The sequence below is a fragment of the Pezoporus wallicus genome, unplaced genomic scaffold (genome assembly GCF_028554395.1).
Source record: "Pezoporus wallicus isolate ANWC-B61680 ecotype Strahan unplaced genomic scaffold, APGP_CSIRO_Pwel_v1 contig_7461, whole genome shotgun sequence".
Taxonomy (NCBI): Eukaryota; Metazoa; Chordata; class Aves; order Psittaciformes; family Psittacidae; genus Pezoporus; species Pezoporus wallicus.
Window position 1 is genome coordinate 1,269,259 of NW_026637976.1, and position 18,033 is coordinate 1,287,291.

Here is an 18,033-nt window from a genome sequence, read left to right on the forward strand (position 1 = left end):
CCCAGCAACTGCTGCGGGGTCTCCTGCGGGTCTCATCCACGCTGTGCTGCATTTACTGGAGTGAATGGGCACTGCTTCACTGCTGACTTTCTCGACCAGAATAAGAATCACCGTTTGTTTTCGGGGATGTTGTACCCTTAGGAATAGGCAGTAATGGAAAAAGAAGGTGCTGGGTAACTCAGCAAAACACAGGCTGGGGGAGACCAGATGGAGCAGCCTGAGGAGAAGGACTTGGGGTGTTGGGTGAGGAGAAGCTCCCCATGACCCAGCTTCAGTGTGCGCTTGAGCCCAGAACCCCCCGTGTGCTGGGCTGCACCCCCAGAGCGTGAGCAGCAGCTCAGGGAGGGGATCCTGCCCCTCTGCTGTGCTCTGGGGAGACCCCCCCTGCAGCCCTGATCCAGCTCTGGGGCAGCAGCACAAGAGGGACGTGGAGCTGTTGGAGCGAGGCCAGAGGAGGCCATGGAGCTGCTGCGAGGGCTGGAGCAGCTCTGCTCTGGAGCCAGGCTGAGAGAGCTGGGCTGGGTCAGCCTGGAGAAGAGAAGGCTCTGGGGAGTCTTCAAGCAAGCTGCTCTAGTGGAAGGTGTCCCTTCCCGTAGCAGGGGGTTGGAACTGGATGAGTTTTAAGGTCCTTTCCAACAAAAACCATTCTGGGATTCTATGGAAACACACCAAAGACTGCTTTATTGTCTCTGGAGAAGCCTTTTATCATTCAACACATGAAGCTCAGTTCCAGCTTTAAACAGGCTAAAGTTCCACAAGCCTTTAACCCAGTCACCATCCTCCAGAGGGTTTCAGTAAGCACTGAGGACACATCAGTGGCTCTGTTAACAGTGCTTATCTATAGGATAAAGAACTTGACCTAAGTATGGGTTTACAGATGGACAATAAAACAAACCAACCAACCCCTAAAACCCTGTAACTTCGGTCAGGAGCTTTTCTATGATCACACAGATCCCTAAGATACCACTTTCCAAGTCACACTGTGCCCATCTTATTTTTCAGGCCAGGGTGACGTTGCACTGAGGAGCTCGTTCAAGCTCCAAGTAGTATTTTTAGAAGCCCTTGTGGCTGAACTCCAGCTTAATGACATTCCTCCTGCCAAACCCCACCTTGCCATTCCCTATCAGTGCATTACAGTCTCTTGCTATCAGCGTTTGTGTGCCACTGCTGGGTAGGATGTGAAAAGCTGATAGGATACAAGCACTGGACGGGTTTCAAGGGTGTTTTAAGTTATACTTTGCTAGTATCAACAGCTCATTCATCATTGTCTGACACAAAAGAAGAAAGAGGAGACCTTGTAGAAGCTCTTAAATGACACCAACACACACAAATGATCCAAGGAGGAAAGCTCAGCAGGACCTGTTCCTTATTCTAGTGGTGGTGGGAGGCAGACTATGATCAGAAGAGAAGATGGACTGCAAGGACTACAATTAAATGACTATGGACATAAAGGACTCCAGGTGAGTGGCACAGAACACTGGAAGAGAAGAGAGAGAAGGGAGGCACAAGACTATGAAGGGACAGAGAGGAGCACAACTCGACAGCAACTAAGATCAAGGGCAACAGGGAAAGCAGGATCTAAAGCCTGGTCAGAAAAGCAAGGAGGAAATGGTAGTTATACAGGTGAATTTAAAGCAGTGGGGTGAAAACAGGAGCTACCCCAGGCACAGCTGTTCCATCTTTACACTGCCAGAAGAAATTTAGGCACTAAAGTTAATGCCATTTTCCTACATCCTTCATTTTGGTGCTGGAAGATGGATTTTACAGAAGGAAAACACCTTTCAGACAAAGCCATTCAAATGTTAACTCTCACACTTCAGGTATCCCAATACCTGCTAATAATAATGATAATATAAACCATAACACAGGTCTGATTTATCACAGTCAGCACGGAAGCTTAAGACAGACCCCAGTCTAACTGGGACATTATAATACCTTGATGCACAGGTCCCCAGGTGGAACAAACATAAATCACCTACATAAAAACATGAGGAAAACCAAAGCTCATTCAGATCATGTTCTATGGCCTTTGTTAAAGGCTGGTAAGAGATCAGTTTGCTTCTTCCTGGGAGGACACATCAGGGTTGCCTTGGGTCAAGCAAACAGCAGGTGAAAAGACACAAAGAGCAGATTTGCAGCACGCCTGAGCCTAGAAGACTGCCTAAAAGAGGCAGGAACTTGCCTGCTCCATGCAGCACAAGCAGACATCAAACACCCACACCTCAGGGCTACAGCTCAGCAAACAGACCAGGTCTGTGGGGAAGCAGCACAGTTGATAAAGCCAAAATCTCTCCCCAGATCAACCCCATCAAGCTGGAGCTGCAGCTGACTCTCGCTGTCCTCTGGATCCTGGCTGAGGACTGACTGGGAGGATGCTGGTTAGGAAAACCCAAATTATACCACAGAACACACTAACAAACTCTGAACAGTCAGAAGAGAGATCTCCTGCCTAGCTCTGGCTCTGCCTGGTGAGCAAAGGTATAGCCAAAGCAGACAAACAAAGGAAGCAGAGAGGAAAACGAAGCTGTATTCAACATGAAGTGGTGCAGAGTGCTGGACCACAAACCAACACAGAAGGCAACACACGTGAGACAACAGAGCACAGTGACCAAGGGAAGAGCTTGATCTGAAATTCATCTGTTTCAAAGTATTCTGTTGTCCTGGGGATTACAAGGTGCTGGATCCAGAGCACCTCTCATACAAAGACAGGCTGGGAAAATATGAGCTGTTGAGCTTGGAGAAAGGAAGCTGCATGGAGACCTCAGAGCAGCTTCCAGTGTCTGAAGGGGGCTAGAAGGATGCTGGAGAGGGACTCTTCATTAGGGACTGGAGTGATAGGACAAGGGGTAACGGGTTCAAACTGAAACAGGGGAAGTTCAGGTTGGAGATAACGAAGAAGCTCTTCCCTGTGAGGGTGCTGAGGCGCTGGCACAGGGTGCCCAGAGAAGCTGTGGCTGCCCCATCCCTGGCAGTGTTCAAGGCCAGGTTGGACACAGGGGCTTGGAGCAAGCTGCTCTAGTGGAAGGGTTCCCTGCCCGTGGCAGGGGTTGGAACTGGGTGAGCTTTAAGGTCCCTTCCAACCCAAACCACTCTGGGATTCTGACCTTAGCCTTATGCTATTAGAAGAGAAAAAAAAAAACCAACAATAAAGGTGGACAGTCTCATCTCAAAGGGGCTGATTAACATTATACAGTGAAGCACCCCAAAGAAGGCACGAATACAGTTTTTCCCCTCTTTAGGAAATCCTTACCTCCAAGACAGCCAGCACAGTATCCAGCTGGTCTTCCCTCAGTGTGATGTTGTTGGAAATTTTCCTCATGGTGTGTATTGACTGCAACCTCACCTCCTCTATTTCATCATTAAACATGTCAACCAAGAAATCCAGGCATTTCTCAGCAAAGGAAGGCGAGGATTGAGCCAGCATGCACAGGGCTTCCACTGCAGCAATCCGAACCTCTGTCAACAGAGAGGGAGGGAATTCATTGTGTAAGTGCTGTTTAAAAGGACACACCACTCAGCAGCCAGGCCTCACACTGTTCAAGGACTGGGATAAGGAGAGAAGATGCTAAGGGAACTCTGAGGGTGACCCTGAGGGGGGTTGGAACTGGATGAGCTTGAAGGTCTCTTCCAACCCAACTTTGTGATTCTATGATGAGGGAGACTAAGCAGAGAACCCACTGGGGACACTTCCACAGGCAAATCTTCAAATCAGAAGCCTCACCTCTAATACTGTTGCTGTGGTAAACACCTACAAGAGGGACCTGGAAGTGACAAATAGGTGTCCTACCAGCAGTTAACACTATGTGTTTCCTAGTGAGTTTTGCAAGTGTAGCATTAACTGTGGTACCTTAAGCAAAGTAATTGAGGTAATTAAACTCTGCTTGTTTTATTCTTCCTGGCATTTTAATTGCTTGGAGCATTCAGTGCATTTTTATGTAGCACTTCATGAATTGCTGAAAAGCCCAGAGTATCGGCACTGAACACAATGAAACTCCTCTGCTTCCTGACTTCAGATGCCACAAAAGAAAGGAAAAAGGTGCCACATTATTAAAATGCCTCATAATTTAAGCACAAAAGCATCCAGAAGTGTCCAGAGTGTATTTTGCTGTAAAACATCACAGGAACGTGAAGAATACCCAGATGTAGCAAGCTCAAGCAGAGATGAGATTCTCTTCCCTAAAACCATCCTCGCTGGCTTCCATCACATTTATGCATGGGGATCGTAAAAGAGGATGAATGGGATGTCTTGCAAACTTCATTGTTTTAAACATACTTCTATCTTGCATTCAAATTAGCTCATCTTGAAAATAATTACTTAAACGGGTGTGTAGCTTTCAGGCCCATTGTTCTTAAAGCACACACTTGAGTCCTGATGTTCAGATTAAAGCGAAAAATGCAAACACAGCAAGACCCCTGCGTGCTCAGGAACAAAGCTGCTGTCACACACGAGTCCCTGTGGTCTTTAAGACTAAGGTATTGCCATTTTGCCAATATTGCTTTCAGAAGCTGACCCACTGACTGAGACTGAAGTTACAACAAGTAATGCGAGCAGCACACTAAGGAAGAAGAGAGCTCAGCAGGATTTAAAAGCGCTGCAGTGGAGGGAGAGATCCAGGCAAGAACCCTGGAGAGGGGCTTTGGACAAAGGATCTGGGGACAGGCCAAGGGGAATGGCTTTAACCTGCCCGAGGGGAGACTGAGATGAGCTCTTAGGCAGAAGCTCTTCCCTGTGAGGGTGCTGAGGCACTGGCACAGGGTGCCCAGAGAAGCTGTGGCTGCCCCATCCCTGGCAGTGTTCAAGGCCAGGTTGGACACAGGGGCTTAGAGCAAGCTGCTCTAGTGGAAGGGGTCCCTGCCTGTGGCAGGGGCCGGAGCTGGAGGAGCTTTAAGGTCCCTTCCAACCCAACCCATTCTGTTACAGAACCATGCTTTTATTTGCAAGAGTCATGGAACAAAACCCCAACCTTCACACCACAATGTACAAGCGGTATTTTTGTTATGGTGGGTTTGTACTTTCTAATTTAGCCTCATCCTTCCTGGAACATGAAAAGCAAATTCAGGAATAACACTGTGAGCTCAGCATCTCCTCAGGTCTCTGCAAACACCCCCCGTTCTCAATAGAAACGGGCATCATGTGCACTTCACCCACAGGAAAGTTGGGCTGGGAAGGGCAGCACACAGACTTTCCTGAGGCCATCAGCATGGTCAGTGCTCCAGCCAAACCAGGATCTCAGGAACACGTGTGTTCCACTTGGACACTCCTATTTCATCCCTTTAAAAGAGCATATGAGAACTAGTCTGCTGGAAAGAGATGGCAGCCTCTACATCCATCATAGGAAGACCAACAGAAACAAACATAATAGCAGTGTGGAACAGGTAAATATGACCTCAGAACAGGTCATGGAATTAAAGGAAAGAAAGAAAAGGAATTATCAATAACATTGCTAAATATGTCAGCAAGACCCCACCCTGGAGGTGTTCAAAAGCAAGACCGTCCCTGGAGGTGTTCAAAAGTCATGCAGATGTGGTGATTTGTGACATGGTTTAGTGGTGGCCTTGGCAGTGCTAGGGTAAAGGTTGGCCTTGATGATCTTACAGGTCTTTTCCAACCTGATTCTATGTTTTCCTTCCTGCAGAGGAAACACCAGTTCCAAACAGCAGCAGCAGCAGCAACTGATGCTGCCAAATTAGAGCCAAGTGCAACAGTTAAATTTAAGTCAACAACAAAAAAAGCCAATCCTAGTAGGTTTCTTTGTACCATAAGCAACTACTTCTTACAGGTATTTTACTAAAACTTCATTGTTTATAGAAAGGTATTTGGTTTTGGCTACTCAGTGAACCATTTCTATCCAAAATTCTGTGTAACACTGCAGCATCTTTGAAACAACTGCCATTATCAGAGCTCGCAATGGAATAAAACCCCACCAACTTGAAATCCACCAAACACAACAACCAAGTGATCTGTTTTGACCCCAAGAAAACCCAACAAAACCCAAAAGGTTATTAGCCAGCACACATCTTAGTCATTCCATAGTAACTTAACACTTACCATACATCTCATCCTCCAGCCCATGAACAAAAGCCCCACAAGCTCCTGATTCAATCAAGTTTACAGCCCCTGTGTCGATTTCTTCTTTGGGGGCATCATCTCCCCACTTTCTGCCACTGGAAAACTCCCCAGAGCTGTAGAGCTCTTTGGCTCTCTCATGTGCAGTGCGCTTCCTCTGTCCAAACAAGACTGTCAGTTACAACCATGGTAAACTTGGAAGTAATAACATGTTAAATGGCTTTAGTGGAGTTGAAAATAGATGTAGCTCAAGGCTTAGACACTGACAGACACATGCAAATGCAAAGAAAAGCAAACAGTACCTTCTCTTCTATGATCAATTCTAATTGCCAGTAACTCTTTGTACTTTTAATGTTGGGAGAAGGATAACAACCAATATATTTTAACTAACAATCACAGAATGGTTTGGGTTGGAAGGGACCTTAAGATCATACAGTTCCAACTCCCTGCCAGGGGCAGGGACGCCTCATATTTGACCATGTCATCTTAGACATCCCTTATAAGAACAGCCAAACCGGGTCAGAGCAAAAGCCCATCTAGTTAAATAACCAGTAACTGATCTGCAAAAACATGGTATCACTTTGCAGCTCAACTTGTTCAACTGCAATTAAATCCTTTCATGACTACCAACACTACACAGAGTTCAGCAATGCAGAAAATGTGATATTTATTCGGCATGCTTGGCTAATCCACCTCCTTTCCCCCACACTGTACGGAGAGCTGTGCAGCACTTTCTTTAACAGCCTTTACAAAGCAGCCCACAAAAACTACCAGCTCTACCTTCATCTTTCTTTTGTAGGCAGGAAAACTGAACATGCTACCTCGACCAAGTTGCTTTAGGAAGGAATTTTACTGACAAGCTTTGCTCTTAGGGATCAGCCTTTAGCAACAATGGATCTTGCAGGATGTTTCCATAAGCTTGCTCCTAAAACTAAGATGCAGCCTTTCCATACACAATAAATAAAGCTTTTAGCCAAACATCAGAAGAACACAAATGTTTACCTCTTATCTGTGAAACCTGAATAGCCTGAAGCTGTTTATTACATGCTCGGCTAATGAAACCTAAAACCAGCAATTCATTGACTTTAATCTGAAAGAAAACCTGTCATCATCAATTCAATCTCAGCAGCCCTGAGCAAGGACACGGTAAACAAGCACACTGAACATTCACATACCTGTTGTGCAGTTTTAGTACACTACACACAAGAAAACCAAACCCATTTACGTACCCTCAGATCCGACATGAGCTTCTTGTCAAGAGTCTGGTCTAAGAAATGGGAACTAACTTGTTGCATAGAACCCTAAAGAGACAAAAAGGAAGAAACAGGGTTATTCTAAATTACAGCATACAGTTTCCTGACTCATCCCAACACAGCATCCAATCTTATCCACTCATTCTAACAGCTTTACACAATGCCTGACACTCCTGTATGTCAGAGTCTAAAGGAGTTCACTTAAAATGCTCAGAACATCTTATTTTCCCACTGGAGTGAATATGGTCTTTCCTGAATTCAGCTGGTTTACACGTCCTGTGCCGGAGAAGCAGGGGAGGGAAATAGGACAAGTACTTGGTTTTTGCTTGGATACCCAACCCTCTACTCTCAAGGGAAGAATCACTACAGAGTTCAGCTGAGAAACTTCTGGGTTTCCTCAGCCTCTCTCCTTTCTTTCTTCTCTGAATTCTGGTATAAATTTACCTATATCGTTAATGAACATTCTCCCATTAATGTCCAAATAGATGTGAAATTAAAGTACCAGAAGACTGACTATTCTTAACTGGAGAAGAACAGAATGCAACTTACCAGTAACTTGGCAGCTTGTACTCTCACAACCCAGGAACCATCACTGACCATGTGACAGATTTTGCCAAAGGCATCATCAACCAAGCGGATTTCTTCATTAGAAGAAGGAATTGGGACGATGCTGTCAAAGAGAAACACGAGTCAGTGAATTCAACATGTGCTGATCTGACACCATGCTGGATGGCATCAAGTAAGACAACTATGTTGGATTCCTATGGATGTGCAACAAGTACCAGGAGCCAAAACTTCATCTGGATCAGTGCATTCTTATCAGGTATTGACAATTTGTACACATCAGCTACTCCTGACTTACTCTCGGGATTTAGGAAGTAAGACTTCCAGGATTTAGGAAGTAAGACTTACTAAGTCTCAGGACAAGACTCTCAGGATTAGGATGATCACTCTGCCAGTCCTTTGAGTCACTCTCTATCCAGTACATACCTTTCAGGGTAGAGTTGACTGAGGACCCAAATGAGCTGAACTGCAGCACTACGCACTTGCTCGTAATCATCTGCCAACAGCTTGCAGGCCTGAAAGAAGAATCACAGTGCAATCTACCCGAAACATCTCCACCTGAGCTGTCCCACCATTCACTTCCCACAGTGCAATGAGGACCCCTACCAGGAATCAGTTAGCATAGGTTAAAAATCAGGGGGGATTTATTCTTCCCTTTTACTCCCTATTATTTCCAGGTTTGATTAGGTAGACTTGTCCTACTAAAGTCCATCAGGACATGCTGGAACACTCCAGAATTGTCTGTATTATGTAGGAAGCACGAAATCTGAGTCTATAACAGAACTAATTTGATGCAGGCTTCAGCTGTGCAACCTGACTGACATAAGATACAAGCTTCATGTATTTGCTCCAATAAACATGGGGTTAAGACTTTGAGATTGCCAGAAGACATTAAGAATCACATAGTGCCTTGTCCTTCGCATAATTATCTCCCCCAACAATATGTATCATAGCATATGCTTTAGTGTATTTAAGCACAATAATGCTAAAGAGATTTCCATTTCCACTGTCATAGGACAATAAGGAATACAGGCAACAGTGCAAAATACTGCACACCTCTGCTCAGTGCCCTCCTCTCAAAGCACATTGTCACAGAATCTAAAAAGCAGAATATGCAACCAAGGACAAAATAAGGAGAAATACAAGGTTTACCTGACTGTAAATAGCCTGCTGTAACTTCAATCCTCTTTCATGAAGCTGCAGCTACAGGGAAAAAACAAACAAGTATAACCATAGGTTTAAGTGACAGAGACCAAGTTTTCACCACTGTTTTTTCTGATTTGAGTAAAATCTGGATTCCTCCTATAATGAAAATATTTCATTATCTTGCCTATAAGTATTTTAAATCATAGACTCATAGAATGATTTGGGTTGGAAAGGACCTTAAGATCATCCAGTTACACCCCTTGCCATGGGCAGGGACACCTCACATTAGACCAGGGTGCTTCAAGCCTCATCCAACTTGGCCTTGAACACTGCCAGCAACTGAGCATTTATAACTTCCTTGGGCACCCTGTGCCAGTGCCTCAGCACCCTCACAGGGAAGAACTTCTTCCTTCCATCCAACCTTAACTTCCCCCGTTTCAGTTTGAACCCATCACCCCTTGTCCTATCACTACAGTCCCTGATGAAGAGTCCCTCTCCAGCATCCTTGTAGCTCCTTTCAGACACTGGAAGCTGCTCTGAGGTCTCCACGCAGCTTCTCTTCTCCAGGCTGAACAGCCCCAACTTTCTCAGCCTGTCTTCATACAGGAGCTGCTCCAGTCCCTGACTATCCTTGTGGCCTCCTCTGGACTTGTTCCAACAGCTCCATGTCCTTTCTATGTTGAGAACACCAGAGCTGCACACAGTGTTGCAAGTGGGGTCTCATGAGAGCAGAATAGTCAAGATTATTATTTCATCTTGACTTAAGTATAATTTCTTTAAACTTCACAGCCATTCATTCTTTAATTGATTAGGAAAACACAACTGCATATAAATACATTGGCTGTCCATTCTCCAAACCTTCCACTACACCAGCACCACTTACCATGGCTTTTATAGCTGCAGTCCTAACCCGAGGGTCCTGGTCATTAAAATGATCTCCTATGATCTTCTGCACATCTTTGGCAGCCTGGCTTTCAGATTCTTTTGCAGCACCTTTTTCCACTGGTCCAAGACAGCCAATTAACTGCAGACATTTATTCCTTACACCATGGGAGGAATCTGTCAGATGCTGTGGAATGGAAAAGAAGAACAGATGTAACTGGAAGCTTGTTGTTCTTTCACCCCTTTGTAACAAGTAATCATAGGAAGATTCCTAGCAGTTAATGAAATGTTAGTATTGTAAGTTTGTTGAGAATCTAAATACTGACTACATGGCTTTTGTCCTGTGGCAGTGATAAAGGTTTCCTGCCCAATGAGGCTGCCTTACCTTGCAGGCCACCTCGACCAGTCTCATCCTGACTGGTGGATCCTCTGTGAGTTTTGTGCCAATCACCAACAGGGTGTCCAGCAGCTGAGCAAGGACCTGGTGAGACTCTGCAAAACAAAGCAGTGAAAGGCTCTGTACCTCTTTACTGAGCTCCTCACCAGCTACAGAAGCACACACGCATCAGGGCTGGAAGGTCCTCCTGAAAACTTCTCCTTTCAATGCCAGAACAAGCTCACTTCCCTCCTGCACATCACTTACTCTAGCACCAAACCACTTCAGTGGCCCTCTGCTGAACTCACTCAACCCACCCAGCACTTACAAGTGAGATTCAGGTTAGATATAAGGCAGAAGCTCTTCCCTGTGAGGGTGCTGAGGTGCTGGCACAGGGTGCCCAGAGAAGCTGTGGCTGCCCCATCCCTGGCAGTGTTCAAGGCCAGGTTGGACACAGGGGCTTGGAGCAAGCTGCTCTAGTGGAAGGTGTCCTTGCCCATGGCAAGGGGTTGGAACTGGGTGAGCTTTAAGGCCCCTTCAACCCAAACCATTCCAACACAAACCATTCTGTGATTCTATAAATGACATTAAACTATATCACATAAAGCACATATAAACTGTGACTATAACATAGAAAATAAAAACAGACTGCAGTGAAACCACAAACAAGACAACCTGTGTTTTACTATTACAAATCCAGAACTAATAAACTAATACATAGTAAGAAAGAAAACACCCTCTGCAAGCAAGATTTCACTTTAAGCAAGACTGTCCTCTAGAACAGAGCACTTGAGAAGCAACAGGTCTTGCACAGTAATGGAAAAGCAAAGCTTGCACTCCCTTAAAACAAAGGTACACAGCAGGCAGGTCTGAGGAGCATCTCTCTCCTCAGAATGTAGTATTTTCTGTCATCATTCACAACAGCAGAACATAAATACTCTCAGCAACAGTTCCCAACTCTACACTTCAGCTCTTAAGGGCCTTACCACTGTCCTAAATGCCGAAAAGACAGGATGAATCTGCCTTGACCTCAGGCACCACCTGAAAACTGGGACTTACTCTCATTCTGAAGAGTGTTAATGGCATCATCCATGATGCAGTCTGGAGAAAACCCAGCAGTTTTGGACAACAAGCCCAGCAGGGAAGCGATCTTCAGCCTTACAGAGGCATCATTCTCCTGGAAGGAATCAACAGACACCTCATTTATTGTCCAGTTTCCACTACACACAGGCAGGACCCATCTGTAATTCAGCACAAGGGTCTGAATTTTGCTGTCAGTTTGTTTCCTCCTCTACACACCTGCAGCACATCCCATAGGGCATTGACCATACAAAACCATTAAGGTGGCAGCTTCCAGCACATCTCAAAATTATTCTTTTACTCACAATTCCTCAAAATTACCTTCATCCTGTTTGGAAATATAACGTTTGAATAAATCAAGTTTTCAAGACAGCAGAAAACTCAGTGTTGCTCAGGTTAGTATCTATTTTAATGAACAAGTGGGAGGATTTTAGATGAACTGAGGCTGCTGGTCTCTTGATCTCTACAAAGATAAAGAGCAGAGTCTGTGGGCTACCGAAAACAACTGTTTCTCTTACTGGTGGGGAGGAATCTTGCCAATCTGATAGCAAGAAATGAAAGAAAACCAACACAGCAAGGTAAACACTGAATAAACCAATAGATGCATGCGTTACCTGCAAACATCTGCTCATTTTGACATGATTTAGTGGGGGCCTTGGCAGTCCTGTGGTAACAGTTGGACTTGGATGATCTTAGGGACTTTTTCAACCTACTTGATTCTGTGATTCATTTAAGCAACAGCAAAGCTGTCCAAGAGGTAGTTATATAAATAAGCTATGACTGTGTTTAGGAGAGACTCACACATCACACACACCCCACAAGTGACAAATGTGATACCCACAGCAGTTACCTCTTTCTCAACTGAGCTGAGAAGCATTTTCTCCCTACAAGGTTGAACTTATGCCCTTGAACAACAGTTGCTGTCACTGCAGTGCTTACATTTGGCGGTAGGACATATGGATTTCCACAGTATTGTGGTGTTCAGATGAACAGGGGAAGTTCAGGTTACATGTAAGGCAGTTCTTCCCTGTGAGGGTGCTGAGGCGCTGGCACAGGGTGCCCAGAGAAGCTGTGGCTGCCCCATCCCTGGCAGTGTTCAAGGCCAGGTTGGACACAGGGGCTTGGAGCAAGCTGCTCTAGTGGAAGGTGTCCCTGCCCAGGGCAGGGGTTTGGAACTGGATGAGCTTTAAGGTCGCTTCCAACTCAAACCACTTATGAAGGCATTTTTAACAGCCTTATAAATACTATCTGTGATGTTATTATGGAGCTACAAGCAGTCTCCCACCCCAAAGGACATCTTTCTCCCTCCCTCCTTCTAACATGCCTCAGCTGGAAAACAGAGGAAGTTCTCCTTTGAGTGTGCAGGTCTGATTGCCATGCACAACTAAAACACCCGTAAGTGAAGCTGCCTCTAATCCCTCATCCCTCCTACCCTGAAGGGTCAGGAAAGGAACATGAGGATCACCTCAGGCCACTGTTTGAAGACACATGTCACAACAAGGCTTACAATACCCTGCCCCCATGGCTTTCCCACACACATAGCAACATGCTCTCTGCTCAGCTGTGGTGCTGATTCCATCATCACCATGGCCATGAGTGGGAAAATGGGGAAGAAAGGAAAAGCCAGATGATTTTCCTGATCTATTTCAGAAGCCAGTAGGACTGTTGGGGGATTGTTCTATCACATATAAAGGGATGAAGAAGCAAGAGGCTTCTGTACCACCTTAAAACACTACAAACAAACACATCATCACACAACTTCCACTGCAGTTCCAGCTTTCAGAGTGAAGTTTCTGAAGGATCAGTTCAAGTGCAAGTTTTAGTATAGAATCATAGAACAGTTAAGGTTGGAAAGGACCTTAAGATCATCCATTTCCAACCCCCCCTTTTCTGGAGATACTGGTTTATAATAAACCAGATCTTCAAAAGATTTTGTCCTTAAGTAAAATATTATCAGGACTGTGCTGCTTTATAAACTGGTTTCTGTAACAGGTTATGCACTTGAGAATGTGACTGTAGACTTGAGTCTCTCTTCTAATATAGGCTTCAAGACAAACTTCAAACACAAACAAGCTGCATTATTTGACCACAAATGACAGAACTCCCAGAACAAACAGATGAAGATGTCCAATCTTTTGAGTGGGAACCAGTCCAGTGACCAAAATAAATTCTCATCAAAATAGCCAAATGTGAAACAGTCTCGAGTCAAAGCATTTAAAGTACAGAAACAGATAAAATGCAACTGAGTTCTGCTGCAAGCTCAAAGCAAGACAGACTCAAATATAAGAGGAAAGACAGAGTAGCATAAGGGTGTTTCTGAGAAACATTTCAGTTTTGTCAGATGTCAGGTCGTGAATGCTCCACCCTTGGCGGTGTTCAAGGCCAGGCTGGACAGAGCCTTGGGTGCCATGGTTTAGTGTGAGGTGTCCCTGCCCACGGCAGGGGGGTTGGAACTGGATGATCTTAAGGTCCTTTCCAACCCTAACTATTCTATGATTCTATGATTCTAAAGCTTTGCTTTATCAAGTGAAGGATCAATATCTGGATACCATGAAACATATTTTATGCCTGTTACTTATTTGTTATTCTGCTTTTAAGATTTTTTTGTTGAAAAGCTTTTCAGTAGCGTCATTTTAAAAGGGCTTTGCTCACAGCATAAGCAATAGCTAAAATGCTTCTCCACTGCTAGAGGAAATACAGAGCAAGGTAAGGAAACATCAGTCAGGGAGGACTCAGACAAAGTTAAGCCAGTTCTGGATAGTCAGGCTCCCTGGGTAACTTCTTGTCATGTCTTTTGTCCCTTGCTAAACTGAAATTAACTTATCACACACTCAATTAACTAATCACACTATCTGCAGGGATAACACAGTCACAACCTTGTCACAGGCTCCTGAAGCCATCAGCAAAGGGACAAACATGATCAGAAACCACTGGGGTAAAGGATCAGAGTCCCTCAGTCTCCTCACACATAGAAGCTGTTGGCAGCCAGGTGAGCAACACAGCACCCTGTGACTCCCAATTCCATATCCAACACCCCAAAAACAAGCCCAGAGGGAGGATCCTGGAAGCACACTTGGCTCCCAGCTTCACCACCTTGTAATAATGCTCCAGCAGGATCCTGACAACCCCTTCCACGCTCTCCACTTCCACAGGCTTCCTGGCAAACTGGAGCAGGTACTGCAACGCATCTGCAGGCGAGGTGGCTTTGCACAGGTCCACATGGAGCGCTGCTGACTTGCTGGGCTTCGTCAACCTCAGCTTCTTAGCAGACAAGTCCTCGTGCTGCTGCTGTGGGCAGAGGGACATGGGTCAGAAACACACAGCAAATCCTTCATGCAGAGAGCACCAAGCCTGAGTTATCTCCTGTGCCCCACAGCAGTCCCTAGCCTCTCCCTCATCTACCTTAGGACAAAACACATCCTCAGCCCCCCATGGCTGCTCCTGTCCTGCCCATATAGCCCCCATTCTCAGGAAACACTGCCTCCCCCCACACCGACCTGCGGCAAATCCTGCCCCTTCCAACCCCACACAACCAACCCACGGCAAACACAACTCCCGTACCCACCAACCTAGAGCAGCCGAACAACTCGCCCCCGTTCCCCGCCCCGGGCTGGGGGAAGCCACATCAGTCAGTCCACATCAGTCAGTCAGGCCACATCAGCCCCCCGTCAGTCGGGACCCCCTCCAGCCCCTCACGGCCCCATAGCGGCGGGCAGCACACAGCGGCTAGGCCGCGGGCTCAGCCCTTGGTTTCCGCCACAGCTGCGCCTCACGGGCCGCACGGCGGAGCTCGGGAGCCGTCCCCCTTTCCCCCCCGCCCCGGCCCTGCCCGGTATCAGTGCATTACCTGGACCACCTTGGTGAACTCCTCGTACACCCGCTTCTTCAGGTGCGCCGCCATGTTGGCGGCCGCGCAACCCGGAAGAGAAACCACCGAGGCACCCGCAGAGAGGCGCCAACAGACAGAGGCCTCTCTGCACAGCTGGAGGAGGAGCTCTATGGTCAGGAGGCCGCGCCCCGCAGCGGGCGGCCTGCTGTTGCCATGGGAACGCGGGGCGGACATGGCGGCTGCGGCCTGGCCCGGCTCGCTGCTCGATCGAGCCCCGATCGTTTTCCACCAACATACTCACCAGTTTCGTTAGTATTTGATAGCAGACCGTATAAATAGCCAAATATAAATAACATGGATTGCCAAGTTAGAGAAGGAGACCCTAGAGCAGCTCCAGTGCCTAAAGGGGCTGCAGGAAAGCTGGAGAGGGGCTTGGGACAAGGGCCTGTAGGGACAAGGGCCTGTAGGGACAGGCCGAGGGGAATGGCTTTAACCTGCCAGAGGGGAGACTGAGCTGAGCTCTTAGGCAGAAGCTCTTCCCTGTGAGGGTGCTGAGGCGCTGGCACAGGGTGCCCAGAGAAGCTGTGGCTGCCCCACGGGCAGGGACACCTTCCACTAGAGCAGGTTGCTGCAAGCCACATCCAGCCTGGCCTTGAACGCTGCCAGGGATGGGGAACAAAGAGTAACAGATCTCTTTAGAGCAGCCTTTTGTCCATTTGAAGGCCACCTTCACATCTCTTCGCCTGGGCTAAGCACCACCAACCATTCAGTTATGACCGAAGGTACAATCATAGATTGTATTTCCTACACCTTGTTGTCCTCTCAGACTTTGTGTCCATCCTTACCAAGGGTCTAAACGTCTCAAATAGCCCCTCACACCTACAGCAGAACTGCCCTGAGCTGTGACTTCTGCCTTTAACGGGTCAGTCTGTGCTGAGCTGAGCACAGTGGAAACCGAGCTTACTTGGGAATGATTCACATCCATAGGCATACAGGTAAAACTTGACATCTTCAGGACTGGGGGATTTGGGAGGGAAGAGGTCAGTAAATAAAGCATTTACTTAATTCAAAGGACTTTTAAAAGTTATTTATTTAACATCCCAGAGATTACTGGAAGAAATCTGTCTTCTGAGAAGCAGAGACAGTGTGATTGATTGAAATCAAATGACAGTGGGATTGAGCACGCCCTCAGCAAGTTTGCCGATGACCCCAAGCTGTGTGGTTCGGCTGATACCCTGGAGGGAAGGAATGCCATCCAGAGGGACCTTGACACACTTGTGAGGTGGGCTGATGCCAACCTCATGGAGTTTAACCATGACAAGTGCAAGGTCCTACACCTGGGTCAGAGCAATCCCAGGCACTGCTACAGGTTGGGCAGAGAAGAGATTCAGAGCAGCACTGCAGAGAAGGACTTGGGGGTGTTGGTTGATGAGAAAATGAACATGAGCCGGCTCCAGTGTGTGCTTGCAGCCCAGAAAGCAACCGTATCCTGGGCTACATCAAAAGGAGCGTGACCAGCAGGTTGAAGGAAGGGATCCTGCCCCTCTACTCTGCTCTTGTGAGACCTCACCTGGAGTATTGTGTGCAGTTCTGGTGTCCTCAACATAAAAAGGACATGGAACTGTTGGAACAAGTCCAGAGGAGGCCACGAGGATGATCAGGGGCTGGAGCAGCTCCTGTATGAAGACAGGCTGAGGAAGTTGGGGCTGTTGAGCCTGGAGAAGAGAAGCTGTGTGGAGACCTCAGAGCAGCTTCCAGTGTCTGACGAGGGCTACAAGGATGCTGGGGAGGGACTCTTCATTAGGGACTGTAGTGATAGGACAAGGGGTAATGGGTTAAAACTTAAACAGGGGAAGTTTAGATTGGATATAAGGAGGAAGTTCTTTCCTGTTAGGGTGCTGAGGCACTGGAATGGGTTGCCCAGGAAAGTTGTGAATCATAGAATATTAGAATAGTTTGGGTTGGAAAGGACCTTCAAAGATCATCTAGTCCAACTGCCCTGCACTGAGCAGGGACAGGTTCAACTGTAGCATGTTGCCCAGAACCACATCCCTGGCAGTGTTCAAGCCCAGGTTGGACGAGGCCTTGGGTGCCATGGTTTAGTCCAAGGTGTCCCTGCCCATGTCAGGGGGGTTGATGATCTTAAGGTCTTTCCAACCCTAACTATACTATGATTGCATGAAATCAGCCATTATGATTTTCAGAGTGATTAAAACCAAGGTAACAGCCATCTCCAGTACAAAAATAAACCTTTAAATACTAGGAGTTTTACAACATGATGTGGGAACCGACTTGTGTTCTGTAAAGGAGAATTTACACTGAGGTCCCAGGCTATCGCTTCAGTAGCACTTCCTTCCCATCAAATGACAGTGGGTTTTCCCTATTCTTCCAGAAGCTTATATATTTAGAAATAACATCCTAATAATGATGAATATCATAAGAAAAAGATCAAAATGGTGTGGCCTGAGAGAGGAGTGCATGTCCTTAGATTATAAACTCTATACTATAAAAAAACGTATAAACTTAGATTATAAACCATCAGCAATGGTATATTTCCCTTGTGTTGATCCTGGACCAGAGTTGAGGTTCTCTGTCTTTCCTTCAGAATAAGTAATAAATAATGCTAATAAATACACTGGTTACAGAGCAGGCTGGCTGCTGGAGGAACACAAAGAGAGCGGAGGCGACCAAATTCTTTTTAACCCACATTCTAGCATGGAAAGCAGTGAGAAGAAGAGCTCTTGCCATCTCACTAAGGATCCAGATTTAATTTGAGCATGTATTAATGCAGCTATCACTGTTTCCACTGTGAATTGCACCTATGTGACCCTTCCCG

At 46.4% G+C, this 18,033-nt stretch overlaps 1 protein-coding gene across 2 annotated transcripts in view; it reads right to left on the bottom strand.

Annotated features, from left to right (window-relative positions):
• The window catches only part of INTS4 (integrator complex subunit 4), a 32,828-nt gene extending 17,483 nt beyond the window's left edge, over positions 1–15,345 (bottom strand). The window contains exons 1-11 of one of the 2 annotated variants that reach the window (XM_057408545.1): positions 15,216–15,345; positions 14,462–14,653; positions 11,348–11,465; positions 10,298–10,404; positions 9,914–10,099; positions 9,037–9,087; positions 8,311–8,399; positions 7,870–7,990; positions 7,297–7,368; positions 6,050–6,224; positions 3,251–3,456 (exon numbers count right to left, since the gene is read on the bottom strand). In XM_057408545.1, the coding sequence (XP_057264528.1) occupies positions 3,251–3,456; positions 6,050–6,224; positions 7,297–7,368; positions 7,870–7,990; positions 8,311–8,399; positions 9,037–9,087; positions 9,914–10,099; positions 10,298–10,404; positions 11,348–11,465; positions 14,462–14,653; positions 15,216–15,269 (1,371 nt within the window). In that variant the 5' untranslated portion in view covers positions 15,270–15,345. Of the gene's footprint in view, positions 1–3,250; positions 3,457–6,049; positions 6,225–7,296; positions 7,369–7,869; positions 7,991–8,310; positions 8,400–9,036; positions 9,088–9,913; positions 10,100–10,297; positions 10,405–11,347; positions 11,466–14,461; positions 14,657–15,215 lie in introns of both variants that reach the window. The other variant, XM_057408544.1, reaches the window with a different exon arrangement.
• Between the last annotated feature and the right edge of the window lie 2,688 nt (positions 15,346–18,033).